Here is a 16,145-nt window from a genome sequence, read left to right as displayed (position 1 = left end):
AGCTTTACTTAAACATCGAAGAGGGCTTTATAATTATTGTAAATTACAGAATTTGTTTATTTAGATAAAAAACAAAAAAACACGCTTAATGAGAATGTACTGGTGGTAGGACCTCTTGTGGGTCCACGCGGGTAGGTACCACTGCCCCGCCTATTTCTGTAGAGAAGCAGTAATGCGTTTCGGTTTGAAGGGTAAGGCAGCCGTTGTAACTATTCTGAGATCTTAAAACTTATATCTCAAGGTGGGTGGCGCATTTACGTTGTAGATGTCTATGGGCTCCAGTAACCACTAAACACCAGGTGGGCTGTGAGCTCGACCCCTTATCTAAGCAATAAAAAATTTTTTGTTATACTGGCATTCCTAGTCGGGACTTTAATCTAAAGTAATAAAATTATTGTATTCCCAATGGTCCTTGATAATGATAATCTTATTAGTTTTGATGTTGGTGCAATAATACGTTACATAATACAGATCCAGTTAATGAAACCGTCATAAATAGACACAGATCCGGTTAATGAAACCATCATATAAAACGGCATAGTCCTTCCGGTCGATACGAGTGCAAAAGACGTCAAATCCTATAGACCACGACTTCAAATTTTATTGGTGTTTTTCTGTAATATTCCGCATCCTCTGTCGCGTAACAAAGTATCCGTTTGTAAAAATATAGTTATAACGCTCAGAACTGAACCTAACATTTATTGTTTGAATTGCCAGATCGCCGCAGTCGACACTGAATTTCGCAACCATAATTAAATATTAACAGTTTCCTTTACGCAAACTGTGTAAATAACGATGAAATTTTTAAATACGAACGTTTTGAGCTAAAAGTATAGGTATTAGAATATTATCCACGTTTTTTTTTATTGCTTAGATGGATGGACGAGCTCACAGCCCACCTGATGCTAAGTGGTTACTGGAGCCCATAGACATCTACAACGTAAACGCGCCACCCAACTTGAGATATAAGTTCTGAGGTCTCAGTATAGTTACAACGGCTACCCCACCCTTCGAACCGAAACGCATTACTGCTTCACGGCGGAAATAGGCGGAGTGGTGGTACCTATCCGTGCGGACTCCCAAGAGGTCCTACCACCAGTGATTACGCAAATTATAATTTTGCGGGTTTGATTTTTATTACACGTTGTTATTCCTTCACCGTGGAAGTCAATCGTGAACATTTGTTGAGTACGTATTTCATTAGAAAAATTGGTACCTGCCTGCGGGATTCGAACACCGGTGCATCGCTACATACGAATGCACCGGACGTTTTATCCTTTAGGCCACGACGACTTCAATATTGTGTTTATAGTTTTCTAAAGATACGAATATGAGTTAATTGTTAAAGGGTTATAAACAGGCATAAAGCGATTTAAAAAAATGACAATTTCAACTTCAATGACAATCTCAATTCCCTTCCATATCATTAAAACTTAAGAGGAAAAACAGTTTTATGGCTAAATATTTTTTTTGGATGAAATGTGAGCCCTTAGCTCGTTGAGCAACCTATTCTATACATAAGAAAATCTGTACAATAGACAGCAGCTCAGCTATTCCCCGGGCTCTGCTGATGTTCAAGAGTGACAGTCAATACTTCGTATAATAAAAATCAAACCCGCAAAATTATAATTTGCGTAATTACTGGTAGTAGGACCCTGCCTATTTGGTAGTAGTTTGGTGGTAGGACCCTGCCTATTTGGTAGTAGTTTGGTGGTAGGACCCTGCCTATTTGGTAGTAGTTTGGTGGTAGGACCCTGCCTATTTCCGCCGTGAAGCAGTAATGCGTTTCGGTTTGAAGGCAGCCGTTGTAACTATACTGAGACCTTAGAACTTATATCTCAAGGTTGGTGGCGCATTTACGTTATAGATGTAACCACTTAACACCAGGTGGGTTGTGACCGCGTTCTACCCATCTAAGCAATAAAAAAAAAACTAACAAACGCGGTTCGAAAGCTCGGCTGTCCACTAGCAAAAAAAAAATTTAAACTAATATAATATGCAATTAATTATGTATATTTACCAAAGTTATTTTACTTACACATGTATCATGTTATTGCCTTTCTAGTATACAGTTGTTATCCACCACACCTGTCTTTACGAAACTGGACAGTCGAGTTTAAATTTGGACAACGCTTCTGCTGTCAGGTTATGTTCAGGTCTAATCTACTGTTTTAGCAAACGCTAAAATAGCTTTTATACCGATTCGACTAGTTCTTTAGCTGACTGCCGAAGGACATTTTTAAAAGCGTGTTGATCTATGTACATACATATGTAAATCATTTTTCTTTTACCTTCTACAGGTTAAATTTTCTGACGAACTAAACAATACAGTATGTAATATGTGAAGAATAATAATTCATTGTGTTCTAAAGTATAAAACTATATACCTAGTATAAATCCTTTAATTGAAATTCAATTGATTAAAAATGTGAAAGCATATTTTATTTTCTTACTTATTAGGTTTGTAGTTTCAATTAATTCTTTATTTATTTTCTTATTCTTAGCGCATTTTTATAAAATTTTATAACAAGCACGGAGGGACCTTCTCCTCTTTCTTAAAATAGCCATAATATCGAGATAATTGCAATGTACCTAAAAATATTTTCACGAAAAACGAATGATGAACAGTGAAAAAACCGCTAGTGGCGCGGTGGGTTAAGTTAATTTTAAACAGCTTTCGCCGTGAAGTGAATTCAATCAATATTTAAAGTGGATGCGAAGTGGATGCGTTTACGGACTTAAGCACGTTAGGCCCAAATTGAAGCACCTTTGAAAAAAATCCATATTGTATTGAGCGACGTTTCTTGCAGGAAAATCTGGGTATTTAATTTTAACATAAATAAACCACCCTATTTAACTTTAGGTAGTGACTTAGCTCTGCCCCTGGCATAACTGAAAGCCATGGGCGACAATAACCACTCACCATCAGGTAGGCCGTACGCTCGTCTGCCTATTCCGGCAATATTTTTTTTTTGTATACCTCTAGTTTTCAAGTAATTATCTATATTATTTAAACATGAATCTATCCACAGGTTTCGTTATTATAAACCGGTAAGGATGTATTTGTTTTAAAGGAACAATTTCATAACAAAATACAATATGGCCGTACTGGAAAATGATTCTGAATCGTACTATCTATTTGTTTACTTGTTCGTTTGCGCATAGAACCTGTCGAGTATCAGCGCCAAGAACACGCAATGCGAAAGTTATTTCTCTCTTTCTCACACATATTCCCAACGAGATCGGTTGGCAGAGAGCTCCATCAATATTTAAAATGGTTTCCACTCGCTACCCCAGTGGAGATCGGTTTATTCTGTGGCCATTAAATGTTGATACAATAATGAAACTCAACTATTCCTAAAGGCGTTTAGTAACAGTTCCAATGATTAAAACGAAAATAGTCAGGTCAAGGCGTGTATTGTTATTTCCAAACAAACGTGCTAATTTCGCATAGCAGCTATTTCTAAAAGCTATAAACTTCATACTATAAGTGTTGTTTCGGTAAAATTGACAAGCTTTATTTTGATGGTGTTTCGATTGGATTGTACAGTTTCAGCATAGCTCAAGTTTTTTATTTGCCTAATATTATCAGACAAAAAATTAACAACAGGACTAAGAAAAATTTACGGCTACTTAGTATTGTTATATAGAAGCACAATAATCCTTTTTTTAGATTCCTTTCCTACTTAAATTTTTTTAATATTAATAATATTTCTAACAGCAGAAAAAAAAATTTGCATCACAAAAAAAAAACTTCGCACATGCATTCTAACAAAAAAATAATTCGCGGCGTTAACCAAAAAAATATATATAAATTCAAGCTGGTCTTAAAAATGTATTAGATGAGTCAAATAAAGTTCATAGAGAAGCACAAAATTATTATTTATCATTGTTTTAGTTGAATATTATGGTTATTTAGCAATATAGTGAGAGTATTAGTTTTTTACGAGTCGCAGACATAACAGAAATTGATTTTAGAATTTTGAAATTGATTTTTTAATCTCGTGTTAATTATTTTCAACCATTATAAAAAAAAAAACACTTTTTGACATATCGGTTATCTACGACCACGGTAACTGTAAAAGATTCAAAACAATATCTGAAATGTTGTTAAATGATAATAAGTAATACATAATCGCCAGATTAAATCATATAGGTATTTGAAATATATTTCGGTCTTCTCAAATAAAAAACATACATTTATTTGTACTCATCAAGACATTAGTTTATTTTAAAGGATAGCAAAATTAATATTAATGAAGCAACATATTTTTTTTATGACGAGCAGTGAAATGTAGACAAAATAAAGAAATCAAGGCTAAGGTAAATAAATCTAAGCTTTTTCTGGAGGAGATTGTTGACTTTTTCCTAGCATTTGCATGATAAGTTGCATAATGGTTAAGGATTTTATTAATAAGCTTTTTTCGAGACATGGTTTATCCGTTATTTTTTCCATTCGTAATTTGTTTCATTAATACTGATCTTATAAATCTAAACCTAAGTCAAAACACACACAAAAAATTATACACAAAAAGGTTTATAAAAATCCGTCTTGTACTTCTTGCTTGATATTCGAACAAACAGATTTACAGACAAAGAATGGATATAAATACTTAATTGGTTTCGTAATTCATGTTGCGATATTTTCGTAAATTCGTATGGTAAATTCGGATGATAAAGATATGTTTTCGTTTTTAATAACTTTGTCTATGTTATTACGAACAAAATTATTGTATTGTGATGATGAAATTTCTATTGAAAGTGTAGTGTGGAAGTGTAATATGAAGCGTATTTATTACTGCACTGTTCGTAAAATTCAAATAACGAATTTTACTTTTAATTCCGTCCACGATCGCCGCTAATTAGTTACATTCTTAAAGTTCTTAAATTGTAATTGTATAACTCTATTTCTCTAACTAGAACTACTAATGAATGTATTTCTGTATGAAGTGTATGTATTACGTATTAAACTAACTAACTAACGAATGTATTTTGTTTTGACCCGATTTATTTGAGACGGCTAGCAGCCTCGATATGTTTTGGGATTCATATAAATAATTGCATTTCTAGATAAAAACCCTATTCCGAAGAAAGTTACAGTCTACAACGGCACTAAAAAAAACATATTTAATAAAAAAAAATCAAAGAATTTTATTACGTGTGTACGTTTTGCGTTTTCGAGGTTTTGAAGTTTAAATGTTTTTTTTTATCTTTGTTTTGCGTCTCAAATGAAGGGTTTTTATGGAAGAATCTAGGTTCTTATATATCAAGATATATTCTCATATCCAACATAGTGTTGTTTCCTCATCGATATATAAGTGTAAATTTATGTGATATAAGCCGAAAACTGAGTATCCGTGACGTGAATCGTGTAAGACCCGTCCAATATTCTATTCACTTATACTCGTACGTATTTACTTACTAACGCTGGATGACATTATATACTATTTATTTAAAATGTTATCGTAATTATTTAAAACACATTTATGGATTAATATCTTCATTTAATGCTTTACGTTTTACAATTCTCGACCTTTCAAATGTTTTACTTTCCGTGGTCCACAGACGAATCTGGGGGTCGCCGGTATTGATTTTTTCTCGAGTTCAAAAGGGATGTTTTAAGATAGTGAACTATATAAATTTAGAGTCAAGTACATTTCTAGAGGACCGATCGATGTTTTCCTTATGATTCAGAATGAAAAAAACCACTGTTGCCTGATTTTATTTTATTTTATAATTTTCTTCTCTTTCTCTGTCGTGTAACTCTTGACAGAGTGCCCAGACAGTTGCGATTAACAACTCGCATTTCTGTTCTAATCCCTCCCTGATACGTTTATTATAATCATAATTTATTAGATCTCAATTGCAGCGGAAGAACAGTTACCGTGCCCTCCGAACCGGAACGCGTGATCGCTTTGCGTGCAGAAATCGAAAAATCGAACCGACAGTACATTTTCGTCCTGTGATGTCAATTTACCGATTTTATCCGATCGTATTACTAGAATAATTACAATGTATTCATTTTACGCAACTGTGGTAATCGCGCAGTCTTCTTTTTGTGCAATTATTTATTCGAGTTATCAAAGTTGCGACGCGTGCGATGGTCATGAATTTATAGTAGTAGCATTAAAATTGATGTACGAACTCTATAATGAGTCGAACGGTCCCGTCCTCAAGATTTCGACACAATAGAGCTCAATTGGCTGAATCACGGTACTACTGTACATGTCAGTGATTTTAAAATTTCATGACACTAACTTGTTTCATTCGACAGTTCAATTTTTACTTTTAGAGATCTTATTAAAGGGATTTTCGAAGAATCTAATAAGTTGGTCTTACTCCGATGTTTACGTTTGTGACCTAATAAGTAAGACGCCAGGAGTGCTAGTTGAAATGCTATTACGCGATACCCGGGCTGGTATCAAGTGTTCTAAATAATTTTGTATCTGATATAAATTTCGAACGATAAACTGTTGCAAAGGAACAAAGTTGCGTAATAAAATAATGTATGAAAAAAAACTCTAGATCTGTTAGAACCTGCATCGATTGATACCACCGTACTTCTCATTTCTGCTGCAAAGGCGTTGTACGTTCCGGTTTCAAGGATATATAGATAACCATCATTTCAATCGGGTACATATTTAAACTTCATCTCTTAATGTGAGCAGGAGTGTTCAAAACACGACGTCAGTCCAGTCCAACTAGCAACATATATTGGAAGAAAACATTAAAAACTGATTGCGTTCTTGTTTTCTTAATGAAAAGCTGAGAAATCCTAACGGGAGAATGAAAGCCATTTTCATCATCGAATTTCTTCGTTATTTATTGTTGTTGCTTTTATTAAAGTAATAGACAATTCTAAGAATAATGTTTCACTAAATGAAAACCTAAAATAGTGCCCGAACCGAAAATCTATTTCACTATCATATTTTTCTTCATACACGCATACTGTGCATACTAGTCATACATTACAGTAAATTAGCAAAGTTTACGTATGATTCACCGCCAACAATAACACGGATCGAGACTGCGATTTTTCAATGACGATACTTGTATTACATTGTGAAAAATATTTTTTCTATTTTCTCCAAGCCCGCTTGGGCTCAACGCACGCCAAAGAACCTGGGTATATACGTCGTGTGTGTCTAAATATCGCGGAGCGTCGGATACTCGTGGCGAACTAAGCATTGTTATTACATCGAAAAATATCCACTGTAATAGAAGCATTATTTTGTAGACGATGTGAGACAGCACAGCAAGTCGAGCGTGAGCATCACCAACATCCTCGGCACAAAACAACCAATGTCTCTCGAATCCACTCGCTTTATTTACCCAACTATCAGCTGTATTCATTACGTCAGTACTCGCATAACTAGTTTACAATCATCTTTTAGAATAAACCGAAATGTTCGTGACTGTAGAAATTTAATAAAGGTGTGCCATGGTCAAAGCTAATTTGTAAGAAATAATCTAAATTAACAAATTATCGATCTATGAGAAACACAGACTTTTACTGAATATAACTTACCTTCGGATAACTCCAAATCTAACTCCGCCAATTTATCTCTTATCTCATCGGGCAAATTCGACATATCAACACTTAAGTCAGCCATTGTGAAGATTCACTCTTTTTCACATTAAACAAATAAAGTTACTTAACGACAACAATTCAAGAAACCATCGTGACACATAGCCATCTTGAATTTCGAATAATATCTGAGACCAGTAAGAGCCGACTGGAACTCCTAACTGCTGTTAGTGCGATGTGCCGCTAGAGGCCGCTACAAAAGTTTTAAAAGTCTGTTCTCAATTACAAATTCAAAAATACTTTGACGTTTGTGAGAATGTTACTAGTACTAAAATAAAATAATCATGGTTTTTTTATTGTGGCTCGCACGGCTTGTGCATTTGCCACTACTAGTGTGGTAAAGGTAGGGAAACCAGTTTTATTTAGGAATCAATTGGAAGGTTCGAAATTTCGAAAAGGTATGTAATAGGATTAGGGTAAGTAATAATATATGTTAATGCCTAAGAGAATAATTATCTTGAAAATCCCAAAACTCCACAGAATACAGATTATCCCTACAAGGAGAAACAAAGTTTTAAACGACAACAATTTCGCAAAAACAGCGTACAAAAAATAAGATTTATTTTTTTCCAGTACAATGCATTCTTGGCATAGCAATACCCAATAATCCCTTTGATCATTTAAATTACAATTTGAATGTTGAAGAGAATTCTTGAAAAACTGAACCGTTACATACATTGACCAATGTTGGCTGCAAAGTTTTTATTTTGTTTTGTTTTTGCAAATAATATATAAATGGTTTTCATATTCTGATTGGAGTTTTCTTCAACGATCTAATCAGGAGACCTCAACATATTATTATCTTATTAAAAAAAATATATTCTGAAACGTTATGTATATCTGACGCTAAGTACTATGATTATAAGTACCAAAATCTAAATTCTTGCTAAATGGTGGCTATGGTTTCGCAAAATATATTAAATTCGTTAATTGCTGGTGGTAAAGCGCTATGTAAATCTGCACTGGTAGGTCTAACCATGGTGCTTATTTCTGACGAGGAGTATTAGTATGTTCCATGGGCTCTTGGTCATCTATCTATGCAAGCAGAATAAATTGAAATGGCAATGTTTCTCATTATTTGAATTTTAACTAGTAACATAGTTACGAACTAGCTGTCAGATAATGATTTGGATTTAATAAAACAAAGTTTGTTAATTTTTCACGACATTCTTGCGTTCACGTTTCACTTTCATTGTTAATACATTGAGACATTTTTAATACCTATATAGATATTAACAGTGTCTCCATTATTAATACATTTGAAATCAATACATTAATTAAGTGAATACACAAAGGTTTATTTTTATTTTTGTCATGAGCCTATATTGTTGATATAGACTAGCCAATATCATTTTTAGCTTTATATTATTTCCCATTTTATAACACAGCGTTATCTTTCTCAGTAGAGCCATTTGGAGTAAAAACATTAGAATAGCAAGATACATGGGCATTTCCTGATTGTGTGATAGGTGCACAACCTATGCCGAACTCAGTGCGTATTTTTTTTTTTTTTTTTTTTCCTACCTAAGCTGTTAGCCTTGAGAGGCTATATCAGCGTAACCCTAACTTTTGTAGGTGAGCTCACGGGGCTCAAACCTGATGACGTTGCTAACACGAACCCTAGCAAGAGCCGTGCTTCGCAGAACGGTGACCGGTGCTTGAAGTACCTAGAAGCACCGTTAGTGGATCGGGAGGATCCGAGATGACGTGTTTTGGGCGACGTCGACTGCTTTCCATTCTGTCCGCAGGATCGGGAATGTAGTTACCGGCGGCCACGATGAGAGGGTTCTCGTGTCGTGCCGCTTTATCGAAGTGGCGCATCGACGCCGACTGCATATACTTACTGGTGGACTCTAAGTCCAGGTCGTCGTGGAGGTCGATGTTCCTGACGAACCACGGGGCTCCGACGGCTATCCTGCAAAAACGGGATTGAATAATTTGGAATGACTTTAAGTGAGTGCGGGCCGCGTGAGCGAACACTACACTTGCATAGGTCATGACGGGGCGTATGCAAGTTTTGTAGAGTGTCACCTTATTTCTAAGGGACATTTTACTTCGCCTACATATCATCAGGTAGAGAAGTGCCAAAATATTTGACCTTCGGGGCCCACGGTATGGGCTGGTCGAACATTGTGATTGGGCGAATGGCGGGAGCGGAGGTGTTGACGCGCCTAGTCGGGAGGGTCAGTGCGTAAATAATTTCGCAGAGACCTACCCTATGGATACAGAAGTGATGAAAGTTATTGGCTTTTGAATGGCTAGTGATGATTTCGAAGACGGTCCCTGGAAATTATCCTACTCAATTGCCATCGGTCACTTTGCATGTGATCTTTAATAAAAGAGTAGTGGTGGTAGGACCTTTTGTGAGTCCGCACGGGTAGGTACCACCCTGCCTATTTCTGCCGTGAAGCAGTAATGCGTTTCGGTTTGAAGGGTGGGTCAGCCGTTGTAATTTTATTGAGACCTTAGAACTTATGTCTCAAGGTGGGTAGCGCGTTTACGTTGTAGATGTCTATGGGCTTCAGTAACCACTTAGCGCCGGGTGGGCTGTGAGTTCGTCCACTCATCTAAGCAATAAAAAAAAGTTTTGTTGGGTACACGGATCACTTTTACCATACTACATGCTGAAATTACAAAAATCAACCGAAAAATATGACGTGCACTATACAACTATTAGCTGATATTACAGTTAGTTGTAATTAACTTGAAAACATGTGTTAGGGTTTTTTGGAGATTTAAACATTGTGTTTTTTTAAACAATAGTCATTGATTGTTCTAATTCAATTTCTGAGGTTTCCTTGATGTGGTATGGTTTACTGTTCTAAAACAGAACACAGAATTGTGCAGATTGTTAAAAGTTCTATCCCATTTTATTAGAGTCCTGGTTAACTAGCAAGGGATTTTTTAATCTCCGATGAGTGTTATATAATTATGTGATCATTTAAGGTTTTAGATGATAGTGATCGTATGTAAAAAAAATCTGTCTTTTAATTTACTGAGAATTGATATTTTGTGTTTTTGCCAGGTACAAGTAATTCTATAGAAAATAAATATAATATATCAAACTCATTCGCTAAAGATAATTTTGCAATGGCTATTGTACGCACAAACTTTTTCTAGTAAATCGGTTAAATGATGTGCTTACGCAGATACGACTTATTTATAAAAATAATCCCTAACTAATTATGAAATAAATCTTTAATATTAAGTTAAAAACCATAAGACTGTTTTCATTTACAAGTTTCGAAGTCCAATTTGGGCAGTACAGATTAGAGCTTATATTAAATGACGTTTGTTGTCAAAAGTAAATATTTTACGCTTAGCAACATTAAGCCACACATGTTATGTAGGTGGCGCTAGTAGTTTTCTTCTTCCGTCATTCTTATTCGTTGTCTAGTTTTTCTTTTTGCCATTCGGTATGTGGGTACTTTAGTGGACTGTGAAATTTATTCCCGTAATGGCTGCCACGCTAAGAGTGTAGCTTATTGGTTATGTCATGTATATAGAAATCTACGGCCGTACGTTAAATTCTTGCAATTCAACAAGTGTATCAAATGATGATCGCATGAAAGCTTTTACAATAGTAATCACACTAGAACGTTTCCTCTTTCATGTTTCCTTTTTTGGCAATTAAGTTATGGACTCTGGGTTTGTGTACTGTATGTAACGAAAACAAAATCTATGCCGTGTGAAAAGTGTTGGTGAAGACCATATCGTGTGAGGGGTGGCGACTCGCTGGTCAAAATGACGGATAACAGGTCGTCGTCAGCGTTGTTTAAGCGCGCGGAGCAACTCAAGAGATGGGAAGAGTCCGAGACAAATAAACAGTCGCCGACGCCGAAGCGCGCCTCTAGGATTCAGTTTTCCGCGGGGATTGTTTTCCTGGCTGCGTGTACGTCCGGCGACAAAGATGAAGTACAACGCCTGCTGAAGATGGGTGCCGATATCAACACGGCTAACGTGGACGGACTCACAGCTTTACATCAGGTCAGTCAGAGGGCTTTGAAATATTGCTCCAATCGAATTGGGTCATAAGTCATATAAATGTGACCATTATAAGCAAATTTCTTGCTAAATTTGCTCAAAAATACCATAATTAAATATCACTTAAACATAAAAAATAGTAATAGCTAACACTAAATTTTAAATTTATCATTATATCTACCTTCCCCTGGCTTTATTAAAATGCACATTTTTTGCAATTTTTGCTCACCATACAATCTATTTGAAGTATAGCCAATTAATTTGGTCATTAGCCCAGTCAATATTATTGTGTAGATAGTCTAACTAACACATATGATTAACAAAAACCTATAGAACATCAATTATACTTATCAATAATAATCTAATTAAAAATATTTAGTTGTAAAAGAAAAACGAAAATGAGTTCTGTATTGTTTGGCCCGCAGTTAAAAAGGATTAAAAAGCATCAAATAATAAGAATAACAAGAAATAACAGAATTTTCTACCAATTTCAACATTTATGGGTTATGACTAGATTCTTAGCAGTGATGCACATAAATTTTAGATTAGGGTTTGTTTCCTTAAAATAAGGAACAAAGGTCTGATGCCTAGTTGATGAATTTTAAATTTGTAAATAAAAAGCATTTGCCACAGCAAGCCTCTATTCTATTCTATTCTATTGATATCTATTTCATTCTATTCAAGAGCTATTTTCGGCAAGATCATACTTTGGTATGAACAGTTACCAAATTTAAGTGTGTAGGTATGCAACTCTGCCAAACATCCTTAAATTTTTCCTTAAAAGTTGTTTCTTAACTATATTTTCTGCAACCTGTTGATTTGGCATGCGGGAAATGAATAATAAACATAAAATACAGATGCTTAGCAAGGACAAGAAGGAACCTTTCGGGCAATAGTTACTTGGATCAAAATGTTCATAAGAATATATATTTATATATATAAATGCTCTTGCAGGGTAGTTTGTTGTCCTTTGAAGATGACTCTCAAAGTAGGAGACAGCACTCGAGTCATAATATTAATGAGCTTCAATAACCACTTAAGATCAAGTTAAAGTGTGCTTGTTCACTCATCTAAATAACATTTTTTTTAACCAATGTTAGTGAAGACAATAATTACAGATGGTCAGCAACCAAATAAAGAATAAGCCCATCCCAATGACCTTGTTAAGGTCCTGATCATAGCCAAGCTCTTTAAGCATCATGCCATCTAAAGAATTAGTATTTGAAAATTTCACTAACTACTAGATAGAGAGTGGAATTGATCTGATTTAATATCATCTTCATATAGATTCCTACACAATTCTTTCTCGAAAACATTCATATTTGCGTTTGGAGGGTATGATAATAATAATTGTGAGTATCGAATCTTCTCAAACTGGAAGATGATAATCATGTCTATTCAGCTCTATGGACTATATGAATGCTGCTGACCTCAATTTCAAACAGGCAATGGTCATGTTTGTCCATCATAAAAATAAGGTTTTACTTGTGGTCTATCTGAAACCATACTAACCATCATTATTTTATATTAGGAACTACCTGAGTGTTTGCAGATATGGAACCAAACCTGGTTCCTACAAAGTTCATTAAGGATCCATTTACATCAGAATAAATACTATATAAATTTTATCTTAAGATCCTCGTTGATGAATATTAGTTAATTATTCGAATCAACCATTAATATATAATAAAGAAATATATTCTGAGGACAATGTAATATTTATACCAATACAGGACACAATATTTCTGTCCCACATTAATAGACTAATCAATATGTTTTTTGTAACACCATTAGCAAAATACCTACCTACTTTATTATCAATGCTAAACCAGTTTCTGTTCAACGAATACAAATGAATAAGTTAATTTGTGTGGATAATTACTTAAATTGTTTTCATTAATGGTTTAATATGTATGTGTCTTCTAATTTGACAATTAGGTTAGTTGTTATAGAGTATACCAATGTCTCACAATTGAAGATAATTTGCTGATAAATATTGAGAAGTGTTTTTGACAAAATGATATATGAAGCTATTCACGTTTTATTGGTTAACATATTGGTAAAGTTAATGACAAAAGAAACATCTTCCACTGAGAGGGTAATATTTCTCAGTAGACTGACAGATCAGATGACATTGTTCAGAACTTGTATATTTGCAAATTTATCTTGAAAATCTTGTTAACTCCAATTAGGCATCTGTCAAATATTTTGTATTGTGTGATAGAGCTACCTGCTATATTTTTTTCACATATTCTTAACAAAGAAATTACTAATTTCGATTTTGAAAGGGGTCTATTGTTCTAGTGCAATAATAATTGAGATTTTAACAGACAGTTGTACAAGCAACACAAACATAATTTCTAATGAAATTATTGTGAAAGAAGCTGAAAATTTACAATGAATCCTCATTTCCCACATCAGAAGCTGGGCTTCACTTTATTTATTACAAATATGAATTATTTAGGAAGGAGGAGCTTTATGATATCAATACATAGCTCACACTCATAATCACACTGATGAATCTCAAAAGATAATAAAAACATATGAATGGAATTCATTGAATAATACGAGCTTCTCAATTTAAATTAATACAAACAAATATCTGTAATAAACTTACTTATGTTACTTTATATTAATATGTCTGCCACATTTTAGTTTATTACAGATAAATTCCTTCACACTCATCTGAAAGCTGCCTGCCTTCAGTTGGCCCATCAAATCGTCGAATACACCAAATATTCATACATAAATGACAAGTTACTCTGAACAAAGCTGAACCAGTGTATTGTTTAATAAATTTAACATTCATTGATAGGTCCACTAAACCTATGAAACCCTCACATTATCTGGAAACTTTCAAATATAGGTACTGAGTATGTTAACAATTATCAAGGTTAAAAACATAATTGCTGGTTCACAAGCATTTTGTATTTTATCCTGAAAACTATTGGAATCTTGTTGGGTTTTCCTCATTCCCTATTGTTTTCTTTACTCTCAGTTTCAATAAAAATACAGGAACAGAGTAATACTTTAAATAGCTTGGATGGCCGTTACACTTATGAACAATTTTGCTGCTTATTTGATATAGTTTTAAATTCTTGAAATATGTAATTCTCAGATTATTTTTGACTATCGAGGTGAGGTGAATAATATTGAGTAACCTGTACATTTTGCAGTTGCTATTCCATCGTTTTGCTAAACCACAAGTATAGTGCTATTATGTCTCGCAATTTGATCAATGATTTTGGGTGATACTCTATTGAATTGATGTTATTGTGAGTTATTATATAATTATCATAAGTTAAACATAACGATCTTGTCTTTCAAGTCACGATGTCGGCTTTTTATATCAGCTTAAAGAAAAAAAAAACTTCACAACAAGCTCTGTATTTATTTCGACAGAATCGAGGAGGATACAAGTTTCTCAGCTAAAAACCTACAGTGAGACAAATAAAACAAAAATTTTTCATTGTCCATCTAAGAAAACCGGAAGCGATTTATAGCGTTTTGCACCTTCGTGTTTACGATACTGAGACTACAATCAGTAGAACAGAATCAAGTCAAGTGATCCAGATGTTTAACATCTGGTTTAATTTAAGTCATGTTATTGCGAAAATTACGTTTCATATCGAACAAGAGTTTTTCCTTTATTTTATTGCGTAGATGAATTTATGAGCTTACGGTCCACCTGGTTGGTGCTCATTGGTTTATAGGGTCCATAGACATCACAACAGGAATGCGACCCTCTTATTAAGAAACGAATTCAAAATAAAATGAAAATCGTGATTGTTTCTCGGCAGATATAAGCAAGGTTATAGTGCTTACCCATGCAACTTTACAATACACCTTATCATACTAATATCAAAGGCGAATATTTTTGAATTTTGTGTTTTTAATTTTTTTTATACTGTATTGTTCTATGGATTGCGCGAGGCCTATGTCTAGCAGTGGACGACTGGGCTGATGGTGATGATGATGATGATGATGTTGTTGTTGTTGTTGTTGTTATTTAAGCTTGAAAGTCGCTTAAGGTCGGACAGTGGTGTACATTTTTTGATTACGATTGAACACGAGTACGGTGCCAATGTGCAAACTAGCCCGTAAACTCAAACCATTGGATTTCTCGCCGAATCTTCTCAGTGGGGCGCAATTCCGGTAGTAGATACAGTGAAGCACTACTCCTGTTAGGGCCTAGTATTAGTAAGTCATCGGGTGCAAGAGTGCAGGGGAGTCGCTTAGTGCGGTAGGGCCCTAAAACTCCTTGGGCCCGCGGTTTCATCCCAACATCTGGAAATCGTCATGTCCCACATACGCTGGGGACCTCGCAGGAGGTTCGGCCACCGATCTGAAAAAAACATTATAAATATATTAGGTAGAAAAGATAGGACAGTGCTTGAAACAAGTACACAGGGCGTTTTATACTTTAGGCCACGATGACTTCTAAACGCTTTTTTATGCGATGTCAATCATTGATTATGTTTAGCGGAAAATAAATTATGAGCTTTGTTAACAAAATATGCATGAAAATTGCCATGATAACATATTATTATACGACTCATAATTTGTATCAACT

General features: G+C 34.6%; 2 protein-coding genes across 28 annotated transcripts in view; one reads left to right on the top strand and one right to left on the bottom strand.

Annotated features, from left to right (window-relative positions):
- DIP2 (disco-interacting protein 2) overlaps positions 1-7,771 on the bottom strand; it is a 146,793-nt gene extending 139,022 nt beyond the window's left edge. For 6 of the 7 annotated variants that reach the window (XM_028179955.2, XM_028179971.2, XM_028179978.2 and 3 more), the window contains exon 1: positions 7,529-7,770. In XM_028179955.2, coding sequence (XP_028035756.1) covers positions 7,529-7,613 — 85 coding nt within the window. In that variant the 5' untranslated portion in view covers positions 7,614-7,770. Of the gene's footprint in view, positions 1-7,528 lie in introns of all 7 variants that reach the window. The other variant, XM_028179965.2, reaches the window with a different exon arrangement.
- A 3,167-nt stretch (positions 7,772-10,938) lies between these two features.
- The window catches only part of Mbs (Myosin binding subunit), a 93,622-nt gene continuing 88,415 nt past the window's right edge, over positions 10,939-16,145 (top strand). For 14 of the 21 annotated variants that reach the window (XM_089727391.1, XM_089727382.1, XM_089727387.1 and 11 more), the window contains exon 1: positions 10,939-11,575. In XM_089727391.1, coding sequence (XP_089583517.1) covers positions 11,333-11,575 — 243 coding nt within the window. In that variant the 5' untranslated portion in view covers positions 10,939-11,332. The remainder of the gene's footprint in view (positions 11,576-16,145) is intronic. The other 7 variants (XM_028179794.2, XM_028179788.2, XM_089727398.1 and 4 more) reach the window with 4 other exon arrangements.

The sequence above is a fragment of the Bombyx mandarina genome, chromosome 01 (genome assembly GCF_030267445.1).
Source record: "Bombyx mandarina strain Sakado chromosome 01, ASM3026744v2".
NCBI classification, from domain to species: domain Eukaryota; kingdom Metazoa; phylum Arthropoda; class Insecta; order Lepidoptera; family Bombycidae; genus Bombyx; species Bombyx mandarina.
Note: the sequence above shows the minus strand (reverse complement) of the source record. Positions and strands in the feature narration are given on the sequence as shown.